This window comes from Lissotriton helveticus, chromosome 10 (assembly GCF_964261635.1).
Source record: "Lissotriton helveticus chromosome 10, aLisHel1.1, whole genome shotgun sequence".
Taxonomy (NCBI): Eukaryota; Metazoa; Chordata; class Amphibia; order Caudata; family Salamandridae; genus Lissotriton; species Lissotriton helveticus.
Window position 1 is genome coordinate 547,725,046 of NC_136071.1, and position 14,884 is coordinate 547,739,929.

The 14,884-nt window shown below is 48.8% G+C and overlaps 1 protein-coding gene across 2 annotated transcripts in view; it reads left to right on the plus strand.

Moving 5' to 3' along the window:
- PARN (poly(A)-specific ribonuclease) overlaps positions 1-14,884 on the plus strand; it is a 637,089-nt gene that overhangs the window by 40,931 nt on the left and 581,274 nt on the right. For both annotated transcript variants that reach the window (XM_078663093.1, XM_078663092.1), the window contains exons 2-3: positions 8,333-8,410; positions 9,425-9,504. In XM_078663093.1, the coding sequence (XP_078519219.1) occupies positions 8,333-8,410; positions 9,425-9,504 (158 nt within the window). The remainder of the gene's footprint in view (positions 1-8,332; positions 8,411-9,424; positions 9,505-14,884) is intronic.

Consider the following 14,884-nt stretch of genomic DNA (forward strand, 5'->3'; position numbering starts at 1 on the left):
CATCTAAAGAAAGGGGCGCTGCCGCAATTAAAGTGAAAGCTCTGTATGGGGCGCATTTACAAAAAAAGCATCAGTTTGCCATGTTGACAGACAAATGCTTTTTTTTTTTAAATGCCCCATGTCTTGGTTCACTTTAATAGCGGCTGTGCACCTTTGTTTTTTAGATACGGCTCGTCTAAAGAAAGGTGCGTGGCCGACGTTAAGGCACCGTATGGGGTGCTTTTACAAAAATATATTTGCAATGTAATGGGTCTCGCATTTGCGAGACTTTAGGCTATTGTCATTTTTAATGGCAATAGCTCAAACTCTCGTAAATGTGACTTATTTTATTGCAAAGAAGCGGCCGCGATTGTCCCAGGCTGCTTTCAAAGTGAAAGCGCACATGGTGCGCTGAATGTTGTAGGAAAGCACGTTTTACCTGCAGTACCAGAAACTCATTAAAGAAAATGCTTACAGACTAAACATACAGTGTAACAACACAAGTAAAATGGCCAGTCCTCATGAAAGGTTACATCTGAAGACCAGTCTGTACCACGGAGGGACTAACAAGCCTATTACCGAATCAGAAGCCAGCATTTACGAAGGACAGTGACACAAGGCAATGAAAAATATGGGCAGAGAGTGAGCGGGGCTTCAAGTCCATACTTGTAATACAGCATGCCTGGCAGAGCAGCGCAAGCACTGGCCAGGCTTCTCCTAAAAACTGGAGGAGACCTCACTGGAGCTTCACCCTACAATTACAAAAGTAGGACAGGAGCAGTGACAGATGCATTGGAAGAGGTGGAGATTTTGGAATGTTGATGGAAATTGGTCACCCCTTTAATAGAACTGTTGAACAACGGATATTTCTGTTGGGGCAGTGGAAAGATTTGTTTTGCCTGAAAGGTATGGTGAGGTGCAGACGGCTGAAGATATGGCAGAGGGAGACTGAATGAGAATAATGCAGTCCGTATGCCCTGCCTATATATGAAACCAAATACTTGCGACCTGCTACACTTTCCTTATAGTTTAATAGGGTGGGGCGGGTGACTCCTCCTGCGAATTGTGGAGGTGGGCATTTCCAAGCAGTCAACACTGGGTGTTGGGGTTGTGCTAGTTGAGAAGGTTAGGAGTTATAGTTTAAGATGGTACAGTATGGTTTAAAGCGCAGTTACAAATGGGGTAGCAACTGGGCGAGACAATGTACAAGAGTAACAGTGTGAGCGAGGTGCTGACTACATGACTGGGTCTCCAGGGATAGCATCTAGATACGCACAGTTAATTATTTAGTTTTGGAACATCCACCGGCTAGGCACCATGTAAAACAAGGGGTGGCTCATAGATACTTCATGTGGCATTGTCCTGTGTGATTATGCTACAGGATACGCACACAAAAGTAAATCACTAAGATGCTAAATCTGGGAGGTTACAGGGTGCTAGCCCACTTGAGGTTTGAATCAGATATGCGTGGCGTCAGTCCTGATTAGAAAATCTGTTCCATTTACTGAGGAAAGCAAATGGCTAGTCTCCCAGGGAAGATGTATTGCAGTGACGGGAAACTGGGAGGAAAAATACGTAATTCTCCTATGTGAACTAGGTCTCGGAGTAGCTTCTCCCATATACATTACTTCATAAAGTTAGTGGAGGATATGAGAACGTTGCTATGGAGTGGTGGGTGCCACTAATAGCTCTTGTGATACTGACTAAGGGGGTCTACACAAGGCCAGTGTTGCCATTCCCGATATTCTAGAAATAATACTGGGCTTCCCCGGTCAGGAGTAATTTTTGATTGAGCCTTTGCTTCATTGGATGAGCCATCCAGTCAGTGTCAACAGACATGCTATGGGACCCTCAGGATACCCTGCTACCCTGTCTGAAAGGAAAAATAGAGCATATATGCCACAACCATCCACCAGTGACATGGAAGCATTGGAAAAAGGCACCTAATGTATCAAGTGAGTGCTGGTGAACTCAATGAAGGAAACATCACTATGGAACACTGTAATAAAAAAAGTAGGCTGCCTAGGGGTGTTCCAAAATGGGATGTAATTGGAAATGGCAAGTTAGGACACCTTGGAGAGTGAATTGTTTCTTGGGAGTAGCTCCAGAATGAACATGCTGACATTGATATTTAGGTACTTAGAACTCAGACATGCACTTGCAATGCGGTTCCAGAGGGGGGTCACAACTGTAAAACTCTGCTTCTCTGGGAAACCAGATACTGCTTGCTCCATTAATGTGGGACGAGCTATTCCTCATACATAAAATGATACTAAATAATGAACAGGACGCACTGGTAAATTTGAAAGAACCATGGTAGAAAGAAGTGGGACACTTTGAAGAAGGTGAATGGGAGGTGGGGTTTAGTTCCCCACGAGAGGTTGCAATAAGAGCAGGTTTTTGGTTGGTCCAGTTAAATGTATCCCATAGGGCCGACCGTACCAGAATCCTTGTAGATAGAAAATAGTCTAATGAATGGGGATATAGGCAGCTAGATACAAATGGGATTGCCCCTTAGTAGCACATTTTTTAGGGGAATTAGGGGCGAGATTTGGGGTCGTTGTTGAAACAGAGGTAACAAAGTTCAATGCTGTTTATACTAGTTGTATTGGTGAGGGATGGGGGGGGGACTATACCCTGGGCAAATGCAAAAATCTTTTATCATTTGCAGCTAATGGTGGCTAGACAAAATAATGTGAGACTGTGGGATAAATCCAGAGAACTGGAGGCACAAAAATGGGATAACTATCGATTGGTGCATGTTAGCTGAGAAGAATATTTGAGGGGAGAGGATGTCCCATTAAATAGGAAACTATATGGAGGATTCGAAAATCATACAGCGGGTTAACCGCAGTTTTGTTTTAAACAAACATTTGCAATGCAATAGGTCGCGCATTTATAAAAGTTTGAGCTATTGAAATTGCAAATGACAATGCCTTTTATTTTTGTTTGTTTTTAAAACATAAATAAAAGGCATTGTTATTTACAATGCCAATAGCTTAAACTCGCGTAAATGTGAGACCTGTTGCACTGCAAATGCTTTTTAAAAAAATAACTTTACCTACATTCCCATTTCTCCTCCCCAGTCTCCGTATATTCTCCCCTCTCCCACCACCCCCTGTCTATGCTAATCTGGAGCTAAAAAGCGGCAAGCGCTGGCTGCTTTATAGCACTCTTTAATGTCATCCTGTTATCCACCCCGCAACCCACCCATTTGATTGCCAAAGCCAAAAGTTCAACTAAAAATGATACCTACAGGTTTGCCAATACTTGTTTTATTTAGTTTGGAAGTTTTTGAAGAGTTTGGACGTCCCGTTTTCCGGTTACTTCAGGGCACTAAATCTAAAAAAAAATTCTGTTCACTTCAGTGTGTACATGTTTAACGAGTTATTTTTAGGAAAGCAGTGCTGAGGTCGGCGCATGTGGTCTAGCAAGACTGGTGCCTGAGAAGGTGATTAATTTAACAAATTGATGCGAGTTTGTGGAAGAAAGCTGTCCTGCAATGGCTGAGCAAAACTTGCAGGCATAGTAGAGCAATGGTGCCATGTTGTGGCCATTTGAACTCTGTTCAAATAAGATGTAAAATAGTGTGTGCATGCGCCAAAGGAACTTACTTGCATTACTAGCTGCTTGCACAAGAGAGCTATGCGTGCACTTATGAAAAAAAGCTAATGTGCCTGTAAATCCAGATTCATTGCCTTTGTCCCAGGAACGAACAATAGGAAACCAAGAACACTCCTTCCGAAAGCAGAAATCGGTGGTTACTAATCAGCAGAAAGTGGCTTTTCAACGGGGACAGAACAGCTAAGGGGGCAAAGACGAGAGGTCTGCGGGATCATTTAGCAAAGACTTGAGTGCAAAAGCTACCCCGATGTAGGGAGCAGAGCCGTTGTTTGGTTTAATAAACTCCCATTGCTGCATCAGCGGAGCAAGACGAGTGTTATGGGACATAAAACGCATTTGAACCTAAAGACATTTGTCAGCTTGCATATGGTTCGATGTTTTATAAAGCGCTGACATGAGCAGGAAAAGTTGTGGCAGCGGGGCGTGCAGCGCGCAGTTTGATCAATGTGCAAATAAAAGCGAATTCCAATCACGAGTCAGCGTTTGCAATAAAAACGAACCGTCCCACGTCATGCCAAACAAAGATGGCGTCAGCCTGCCTAGATGAGCCGTCCTAAAAGTGGACAGGGCGGTAACAAAAAAGCTTGATTTCCAATCACGCGCCTGCGTTTAACATAAAGGATGATGTGAGCCAATGGAAAAGAGGGGCGGGGCTTCAAGTCCTGTTCTGAAGTCGTATCGATTCCAAGAAGCCCTGGCAGAGCAAGCAGCACATGTGCGCTGCAGCACATATGCGCTGCAGCGCCAGGCGAGACCTAAAAACAAAAGTCAAATGGGGATCAAGTACAGTTCAAACAATGAAACTAGGAAATACAATGGGAGGAGAAAGTATGATGCGCAACACAAGGGTAAAAAAATGTGCAATAATAATTCATGTGGGCAACCAAGTGTTCTGTGCTTGTTTTTCAATAAAAATAATAAAAGAAATATTGACCAAACAAGTCGTTATTGGTGGGCGTTTCAATCTTCATTTCTGGTCTCATTCAAAAGAATATACCCTTTGCCAAGTTGTCATACTCAGTCTTTGCTATATGGGATAATTTAAAACTTTCTGGCAATGTTCTGTAGAAAGTGGTATAGTCCATTGTAGAACAGCTAGATTTGGAGACTTTCAGGCAGCAAATACATTCATGAATTCTAACCAGTGATGGATATGCGCCATTAATTATTTAATCGTAACAAATTGGCACTGAGATAAAAGCACAGACCAGAGTAATTTGTATTGTTTCTTATAAATATGAATACTCTGCATTTTGGCATGTCCTATTATACTTATGTTATCATACCATAGGATTCAAAAGTATCTAGTATTAGCTGACACGTACCTATTGGTTTCCTAGAAGAAATTGTTACATGCACATACATTTTAAATGTTGCTGTGAAGCACAATCAGACCTAGCCTTGATTATTATTTTTTTTTTCCACGTCGTCCCTTTGAATAGGTGTACTTAGGCAGGCTTGCTATTGCCACCTCCCGCAATTTAGCTGAGCTGTCACTCACCCTAGGGTTTTTTCTCCTATGGTTGTTTGGCAAAAACTCATGTGGTTCCATGTATTGAAATTAGTTTTATATCAAAGGGCATTATGATATGCAATCCTTTTAATTGTCCGCTTTCTCTTGCATACTTTACTTCTATATATAGGTATCTTTCTGTGTTCCAAGCTTTTAAGTTTCAATCTAAAATTAAGGGTTGGTGTTCGACTTGGGGGTCTCTAGTTGGCACAGGTAGGTACTTGTGACAAATAGGGACATATGCCTCTAGTCAGGGTAAGGGGGTACACTCCTAAAATAACCCCCGCTCACCCCCTTGGTAGCTTGGCACGAGCAGACAGGCTGATCTCAGAGGCAGTGTGTAAAGCATTTGTGAACACAAACAGTAATCCAGTGACAGCACTACACGTGGACACCACACATTTGTATTTTAAAAATAAGTATTCTTTATATAGATTTAACACAAGACCACAAACGACAAAAATCCACAATAGTAGAATTAGCTTAGTTCTCTTTAGATCTTAAAATGCGACACTTTGAGTCAATGTACCTTAAGATGCGACACGCAGTGCAACAAAAGCGTTGCAAAGATGGTGATGCGTTGATTCCTTACTGCGTTTCCGGGGCGGTGCGGCGAGCAACGCAGCGATGCGATGACATTTTGGTGCAAAGAAATAGACGTAGTTTTCGTCTTGATGCGGCACGCTTCTCCGATGTTGCGAGAAGTCTTGACTCGATGCTGCAGCGGTGGCACCCTTGTTCCGTGATGGGACGACAGCTGCTACACTCTTCTCCGACGATGCAAGATGTTTCCGCTCGATGCGACAACTGCAGTGGCCACACCCTTGTTCCATGATGCGACGACAGCGGCATGCTTCTCTGTGGATGCGAGGCGCTTCTCTTGATGCCGTGCAATGTGACAGCTACAGCGGCGTCATCCACGATGCGACGGCAGCCGCTGCGACGGCGACTGGCTTCTTCTTCGTTACGAGGCGCTTCTCTTGATGCAGTGCAATGCGACAGCTACAGCGGCGGCATCCACGATGCAGCGGCTGTGACATGCTTCTTCGTTCGGAGACACTTCTCTTGATGTGGTGCAATGGACCGCTGCAGCTTCTCTTGATGTGGTGCAATGGACCGCTACAGCGGCGACATCCAATATGCGACGGCGACTAGCTTCTTCTTTGTTAAGAGACGCTTCTCTTGATGCGGTGCAATGTGACAGCTACAGCTGCGACAACCAGGATGCAGCAGCTGCGACAGCGACACGCTTCTTCCTTGTTGCGAGACGCTTCCAGCTCCTTGCGACGCGCAGTCCCTCAGAAGACCCAAAATCGCAGCAGGCACTTCCAAAGAACTCTTGGGGAGCTGGTGGTTGAAGTCTGTTGTCCGTGAGACTTCAGCAGGAGGCAAGCTCTTCTCTCAAGCCCTGGGGATCCTTCACAAGTTGAATAAAGTGCACACAAAGTCCTTTCTCCTTTATTTGGCAGTCGGGCAACCACTGCAGGCCAATCCCCCAAGCAGCACTTCAGATTAGGGAAGGTTCTCTCCTCAGTTTCTTCTGGTTCCTCTCCTCAGCAAAGGTTTCTTGTTCTTGTCCAAAAGTGATCTAATTCTCTGAGGTTTGGGTCCCCTCTTTTATACTACTTTTCTCTTTGTTCTCTGAAGGCAAAGAGGCCTTTGCCTAGTCTAAACCAATTCTGGTCAGTCCTGGAGCATTTTGTTTACATGACTCCTTCTTTCCTTTCACAGTGCAGGGCAGAAACATCAGACACCCCACAGGAGGTGGAGCCAGCATTGTGGAGGGAAGGCACAGCCCTGGAGCACTATGTTGACATGACTCCTTCTCTCCTTTAACAGTGCAGGGCAGAGACATCAGACGCACCACAGGAGGTGGAGCCAGCATTGTGGAGGAAGGCACAGCCCTATTCAGGTGCAACTCCTCCCTCCCATCTTGATGCAGATCTCTATTCACCACTGGGCTGACTCACCCTGTCTCCTGGAACCCCCCAGCCCCTGTCACTCAAACTCCAGACAAGGAATACACAACCTAGCAGAGGCAGGCTTGGATAGTTAGACAAGAAAATACCTACTTTATAAAAGTGGTATTTTCAAACACAGTGGTAAAATCAACTTAACTAAAGGCATACTAAACTCTAATTTCTACCATGTTCTCTGAGTCAGTTAGGATTATAAGATGTAATAATCTAACTACCCATTCTGGTGTATGGAGAACAGGTAGCCTTGCAATACTGAAAACGGAAATGGCTGTAATTCACTCTTAGGACTTGCCACACACACCAGGGCATGTCCTACCTTATACTTACAATGTACCCTGCCCCAGGGCCTATCATAGGGGTGTCTGAAATGAAGAAAAGGGAAGGTTTAAGGACTGGCAAATGGGTGCACTTGCCCAGTCAGCATGGCAGTACTAGACTGCACACAGGCTCTGCAATGGCAGGCCTTAGACACACTTTTACAGGCTGCTTCTGTGGGTGCTTCAATCAATGCTGCTCGCCCACTAGCAGCATTTGGATTACCATCCCTGGGCACTCCTGGTGCACTGTACTAGGGTCTGACCGGTACACCAAACCAGCCAATCATGGAATCACTAATCCATACATTAATTTACAGTAGGTAGCACTTGCACTGTGGCACTGGACAGCAGTGGCACCGTGCCCCAAACCATCGAACATCAGCACAAACACACGAGGCAAGAGCAAAAATGGAAGGGAGACCCATGCCAAGGTGTCAGGTCTGACAGTTAGAAATATGGATGTCTGAAAGGGGGTGCCTTGTGACATATCAACACAGTTTTGGGCTCCTATTTGTTTAATGAGCGCATTTGGACCTTTCAGTTTTAACTGTGCTATTATACAGTGATTGGTGTGTTTTGAGCTAGTAGCGGTTTACAATGCAATGAAAATAGTTTCTTGCATGTGTTGAAAAGAGTATAGCATGCACTTGTTCTCAGTGTTAGAAAGGATACCTACGTCATGGATGCCACTGAAGGGACTGTACTAATGACTGCAAGCTGTGTCCTGTTTAAGTTTGTGCATATGCTTGTTGTCATCACTTTGTGGAATAATGGGCAGACACGACTGCATGAAGTTGGTGAATGAATGCTCCAACCAAAATTTTATGTTCTTCCAGCCTCGTATTTATTGGTTAGGATGATCTTAGTTAACAGTCATGTTAATTTTTCATTTTACTCAAAGGTTTTCTTACCTCTTCCAGATTTTAAGGAAAGTTTACCAAAAGTGTATGCTGCAATTGAAGAAGCAGACTTCTTAGCCATTGATGGAGAATTTTCAGGTATTGATTGTAACTTCATTTTACAGACTTACTAGTTTGTGTATTTGTTCATACGTATGTTTGATTTATTTTTCGTTCGTGTAAATATGGAAAATCTTCATGATGAGCTGCATGAAGGTCTGAGAGAGGATCGGATGAGCACAAGTAAATGCATACTGTGTACAGTGGAAATATTAATAATATTTAATTGGATTTCACTTATGTCTTGATTATAGTTGATTGGCATGTAGTGCAGATTTTCTGCCACTGTACATTAAAACTTGCGACAGAATATAGGAACGATTAGTAAATTTTACTTCCTATAGAGTTGAAAGCCTGGGCTGTGGGAGATGCTAGAGAAAATAAGATTGAGCTTTGGTTGATCAGTGGTCAATAAGGTTTTTGTACCTTCTAAACATGAGCTGTCTCTCAGTGGGGAGTAAGGGTCATTTGAGTAGGCTGCCATCAATGAAACAACGAGTCTATTTTAGTGTGCTAGAGATCAGAGGTCAGGAGCTAAATAGATTGCCTTGTACAAATGAACCTCAGATTGGAAAACAGCAGACTGTTAGTTTGTTTACTGATTATGTTTTTAATGTGTTGTTGCACACCCGTGTTCACTCATTATGATTGATTAAAGATTGGTTGCAATATACTGGTGTGTAACCAAAATTATAATTTCACATGAGGGAGTGCTCTGGATAATTACCAAAAGCATCAAATAGATGAATAACTTTTTTTGTGTTGAATATGCTAAAGGTTCTAGACCATTCTTCTCTAGACATATGTACACCAGCAATATTGAAGAAACCTTACCGATGAGAGGTGCCCTAGGTGTGATGTCTATCACAACTTTTATACCGGATGAGATTTCATCTGCCAGAAGGAAATAGGTGAGAGACACATCGTAGTGGCCCTATGTTTGGCAGCTTGAAGGAATTGTAAAGTGCAGGATACATAGAAAGAAATCTGAGCTCGGCGATGTCCACTTTGGCAAAGTTTAACCAATAGTCTTCTGTTTTGTTTTTTAATTAGGGATCAGCGATGGACCATCTGTCAGTGCACTAACAAATGGCTGGGACACACCAGAAGAGAGGTACCAGAAGCTGAAAAAGGTATGTTGGATGCATACTCAAAATATGGGGACCTGTTGTCCCATCTTAAATCCATATTTAACATCATGGAAACAAACGTTAAATTAATAAAACAGTTTGGCGTACTAAATCAAAAATACTTGCAATTGGGGGGGGGGGGGGGGGGGGCGTGGATTGTCCGGCAGCGATGACTGCTGTGTTTTAGGCTTGCTCCAGCCAGCCCTGCAAATATCCTACCTTATATCCTGCCCTGAGCGCTGAATTTTGTCGGCCGGAGACCCATCGCTTTCTGCCGGCGCCCCCTGGGATCCGCGGGGGCTATCGGAGCGTTGGTGGACGAACAGAGGCGTGGGAGCGGCCTAGTGCTCCCCCTGGAGGCTGGAGCTGGGGCCTCGATTTCTGTACCTGGCCGGTGCCGTGAATCTCGGGCTGGCAGCAGGGTGCTGGCTTGCCGATCCGCGCGGCGCCCCTTCACATTCCTTGGCCGGAGGGGGGCTGTGCTTGCCGGGAGTGCACGGCGCACGGCCGCGCTCCCTGAAAGTTATGCTGGGCCGGCCGGGAGGCGCCAGGAGAGCGGGCGCTGGCGGTTGGCTGGCCCCTGAAGGGGCAGCGGCCATCTTGAGTGCCGCGGACGGATGGTGGTGTCTGCGGCGGCTCACCTACTGGAACTGGCTGATTGTGGTGAGCGTGGCGGACAGTCCTACACGGCTCAGTGGTGGGACCCTTGACTTTATGGGCCAGGGGTGACGCCCGGAGGGAGCGGACAGTGCTGCCTGTGCGGCCTGGGGGGACGGCGGCCATCTTCTTGCACCCTGGACAGTTCGCCGTGCCCTTGCGGGTGCCGAGAGGTCAGAACTGGTGCGGCTGTGGGTGCGATCTGGTCCTGGAGTGGGCCGAGGGCTGCAATCCGGAGGCTTTTGGGAGTGCGTCGGTTGGTACAGACCACAGTGCACGGACTGGAGTAGGGTCCCTTGCTGGAGGAAGAGATTTGGCCTGTGGCCTACCCTATTGGCCCCCCTAGTCCCAGGTTGGCCGGTGCTGACGGGCATCGGAGAGCGGAACCCTATCACCCACTATATCCTGTACTGCCACAATGACTCGGGATCGCACCGGTGGCGGTCATTCTAAACAAAGGACTCTGGATAAGTTTACGGAGGCGGGCCAGACGGCAGGCGGTGGGGGGCCGCAGAACACGGTGTCTGACAATGCAGCACTGCTGGCGGCCATAACACAGTCAAGGGACATGCTGGACGCCAAGATTTGGGCCGTAGGATCCGACGTTATGCTGCTCCGTCAAGATCTGAAGAATGCGGTGGAGAGGATCACTGGCACGGAGACTCGGTGGAAGATGATCTGTCAGTGCTCAAAAAGAAGGTTGCAGCCATGGAAAAGACTCAAAAGGGCCTCGCCATGAGGGTCGAGAATGCAGAAGGGCGTGCTCGGCGGAACAACCTACGCTTCGTGGGATTTCCGGAGGGCGACAACGCGGAGCGCTTTTTGGCCCGGTGGCTTGAGAGCTGGCTCCCCCCGGACGCTCTTTCTCGCTGCTTCGTGGTGGAGCGGGCCCACTGGGCTCTGGTGAGGAAGCGCCCTGTTGGAACGTACCTGCGGCCCATCGTTGCTAAATTCCTGACAATGCTGACCGGGATACCATCTTGCAGCAGGCTAGAGTGCAGGACTCTCTAACACATGACAATTCCACCATCCTTATCTTCCCAGATTACACGCGGCTGGTACAGCAGCAGCGCCAATCCTTCCTCGCGGCTAAGGCTCGTCTTCGGGGCCTCAACATCCAGTATGCCCTGTTGTACCCGGCGCGGCTGCGAGTCGTTTATAAGTCCCGCACACTGTTCTTTGATTTCCCCCTAGGAAGTCTTCCAGTGGACAGATGAGACAGTGAAACTTCGTGTCACCACGGCCCAGGGGGGGGAATCGGACTCCTCATCGAGTGGAGTGGCCCGCGGGGGCCTCCGGAGTCAGCGGCGCCTCCGCAGGGGATCGCATTCTGGTCGCAGCTCGCGGTCGGGCTCTGCGCTACGCCAAGGGTGTCCGGCGCCGGACCAGCAGCAACAGGAAGTGTCCTGAAGTGTTGAACTTTCGGCCGGAACCGGGTGGATGGACATTATGGACGCTCAGGTGCTCAGGTATTGTGGCTGGGAGCCCGCCACAGTAGGAGTGGGTGGGAGGGAGTGGGAACCCCGTTGTTATGGGTTGTCACTTGGGGATCCATTGGAGGGGGTGGTTCTGGGTCCCCCGCTGGGGCCCGGGCTGCGGCCCGGCCGCGACAGGTGCTTCCATGGTTGGGAGGTGCAGGGTGGGGGGTGGAGGGGGAGGGTTGGTGGTTGGGGTTGAGGGGTTTGTTTGCGCTTGTTACGCTGCTAAATGTTGATATTTGATATTTATTGTCATTTGTAAAGCGCTGACTTTCGCTCCGGAGGGAGCATCTTGGCGCTGAGCACACAGAAAGTCGTCTATGGGGAGCATGGATCAAATGGCTGCGAGAACTGAAGAGTCGGCCATGCGTTGTACGTGCTGAGACAACAGGACACTAGTAACTTATACAGTAATACAGTCTTATGTCTGCTGTGGGAAGGGAGGGACGGGTAGGCCCTGGCTACCTGCGAATATTGAGCTGGAATGTGCGAGGGGTGTTGGATAAGGTGAAGAGGGGAGCTGTTCTCCAATATGCAAAGAGGGCGGCGGTGGACGTCTTATTCCTTCAGGAAACACATCTGCTTGGCACGAAGGTACTGTGCCTCCAACGATTTGGGTTCACACAGGTATACCACTCTGGCTTCACGACGGGATCTAGGGGGGTTGCTATCCTAATTCATCGTAGGGTTTCCTATGTGCATGATCGACTCTGGACTGACACGCAGGGAAGGTATGTTTTCGTGCAATTGTAGGAGGGGACTGGAATGACGTTATGGACCTGGGCAGTGATAGGTGGCGCAGTGGGGTGGTTGATGGGGGAGAGGGGGTGGGGGTTTCCACCACCAAACTACATGCTCTGGCATCAGGCCTGGATTGGACAGATGCATGGAAGTATCGACATGGCTCACGTAAAGAATACACATATATCTCTGCAGTACATGGCTCGTTTTCCAGACTCGATTACATATTTGTTCCAAGGGGGCTCGCCTATAGATTCCTGTCGGTGGACATGCTGCTAAGAGCCTGGTCTGATCACTCACCAGTAGCCCTCACATTTAGTGTAGGCCCGGCCAGGCAGCTGTTTCGGTGGCGTATGTCTGGGTGGCATCTGATGCAGGAAGACTACAGGGAGCACATGGCTATAGAGTTGGATCATTTTCTGGTGTCCAATGTAGGCTCCGTGGTTTCCCCGACTACCCTGTGGGAGGCTTTAAAGCCCACTCTGCGGGGTGTGGACATCTCCTGGTGTGCGGCGGCTCTTAGGGAGCGGTGGAAAGAGTTGGTGCAGCGCGAGGCGGCGTTAGAGGACTTAGAGCGTAGAAGTCTGGGAGTGGATGGCGGTCTCGCCAGGCGACAGTTGGTCCTTGCCCAGCAACAGTACGCCACGGTGCTGATGGATGAGGCGCGGCAGGCTTGGCTGGCCACTCGTAGTCGGGTGTACCAGTGGGGGGGACAAATCGTGCAAAATGCTACACCGCTTGTGTCAGGGCACACTTCATGCCCAACCGCTGCCCCAGATCGTAGGCCCTGGGGGGGGAGCCTATACTCGAACCCCCGGCAATTGCAGATAGCTTCGCTGCATACTACGAGGAGCTCTACGCGCCCCGGGAGTGCTTGCCGGCTGATATGATCCAGCGATTCATTGATGACCTTCCCCCGCGTGCGGTATCGGACGACGTGCGTGATTTGCTGGATACGCCGCTGACTGACGAAATTGGTACGGCTCTGGGTGAACTTAACCCCGGCAAGGCGCCGGGGCCTAATGGCTTCCCCTGCGAATTTTTTCACCAGTTTTACGTGCAGTTGGGTCCACGGCTTCGTCCGGTGATGGAGAAGGCGCGCGAGTGGGAGGGGGTGCTCGCACCGGATTGGCGACACGCGGAGGTAGTGTTTTTTTGTTTTAAGCCGGGCAGGCCCCCCGGAGAGTCATGCGTCCTATCGCCCGATATCGCTGCTTAATACGGAAGCTAAGGTTCTGGCCAATAGGCTTAAGCCTCACATTGCGGATCTGGTTCATCCGGATCAGGCAGGCTTCATGCCTCAGAGGGCTACTCGCCACAATATTCGGCACGATCTCTGCTTGGAGGAGCCTGGGGGAGCAGGCTGCGCTATTTCTGGCTGATATGGACCGCACCTTTGACTCCCTGAGCTGGATATATTTGTTTGCCCTATTGCAACGCCTTAATCTGGGCCCGCACTTTTTGGTGTGTGGTTGCTTTAAACCGATCTTACGGCCTCCGTGCGCGTTGGGGGAGCAATCTCTCGATCCTTTTCGGTTCGGTGGGATGACGCGTCGGGGTTGCCCCCTGTCCCCCTACCTATTAGCGCTCGCCATGGAGCCTCTCGCGGCGTGGGTACGCATTGATGCCCAACTTAAGGGCTTTCGGTGGTCTGCGGGCCTGGCTGACAAAATAGCGCTATACGCTGATGACATATTGTTTTCTCACGGATCTAGATCGCTCGGGCCGCGGCTGTTGCGCATTCTGCAAATTTTTGGTGAAACCTCCGGCCTCTATATGAACCCGGCTAAGTCAACGCTGTGGTTACTCGGTGAGCGGGGACAGGTGGGGGAGTGGGCGTCTGGCCTCCAGATAGCGTCGGGCGGGGTGCATATTTGGGGGTGTACCTGTCAGAGGAGGCTGAGGTTTCTCGGGAGCGCAACCTTACCCCTGTGTGGGATCGTATGCGCAAGGATATAAAGGTGTGGTCCCGTATGCCGTTGACGATATATGGCAGATCGGCCATCTTTAAGATGGTAGCGCTCCCTCTCATTGTGTATCAGCTACAAAATCATCCATATCGGATTCCGCCGCGCTGGTTCCAGCAAGTCAACTCGGCGCTGAGTGGGTTCTTGTGGGAGGGGGGGGATTGCGCGCGTGGCCTTGCGGACCTGTTTCTGTTCTACGTATACAGGGGGATTGGCCACATCTGACGTGCTCTTATTACCAGGCTGCATATCTGCTGGTCTTGAATGACTGGTGGTACGGAGACAGGGGCGACCCTGCATATGCGGTTGAACGATTCCTCATGGGCTCGGCATCTGTCCATACGCTGCTGTACTCGGCGGCGCTTCGGCGTTGCCTTCCCTCTGCCACGCAAGTGGTGTTTTACATCTGGAGGCAAGCGCTGCGTAGAATGGGATGGTGGAACGTGCTCACTCGGGAAACCCCTCTATGGCATAATGGTCGCCTGCCCCACCTGACCGCGCTTTTGGGCTTCCGTGGATGGGATGCGATAGGTATTTTCT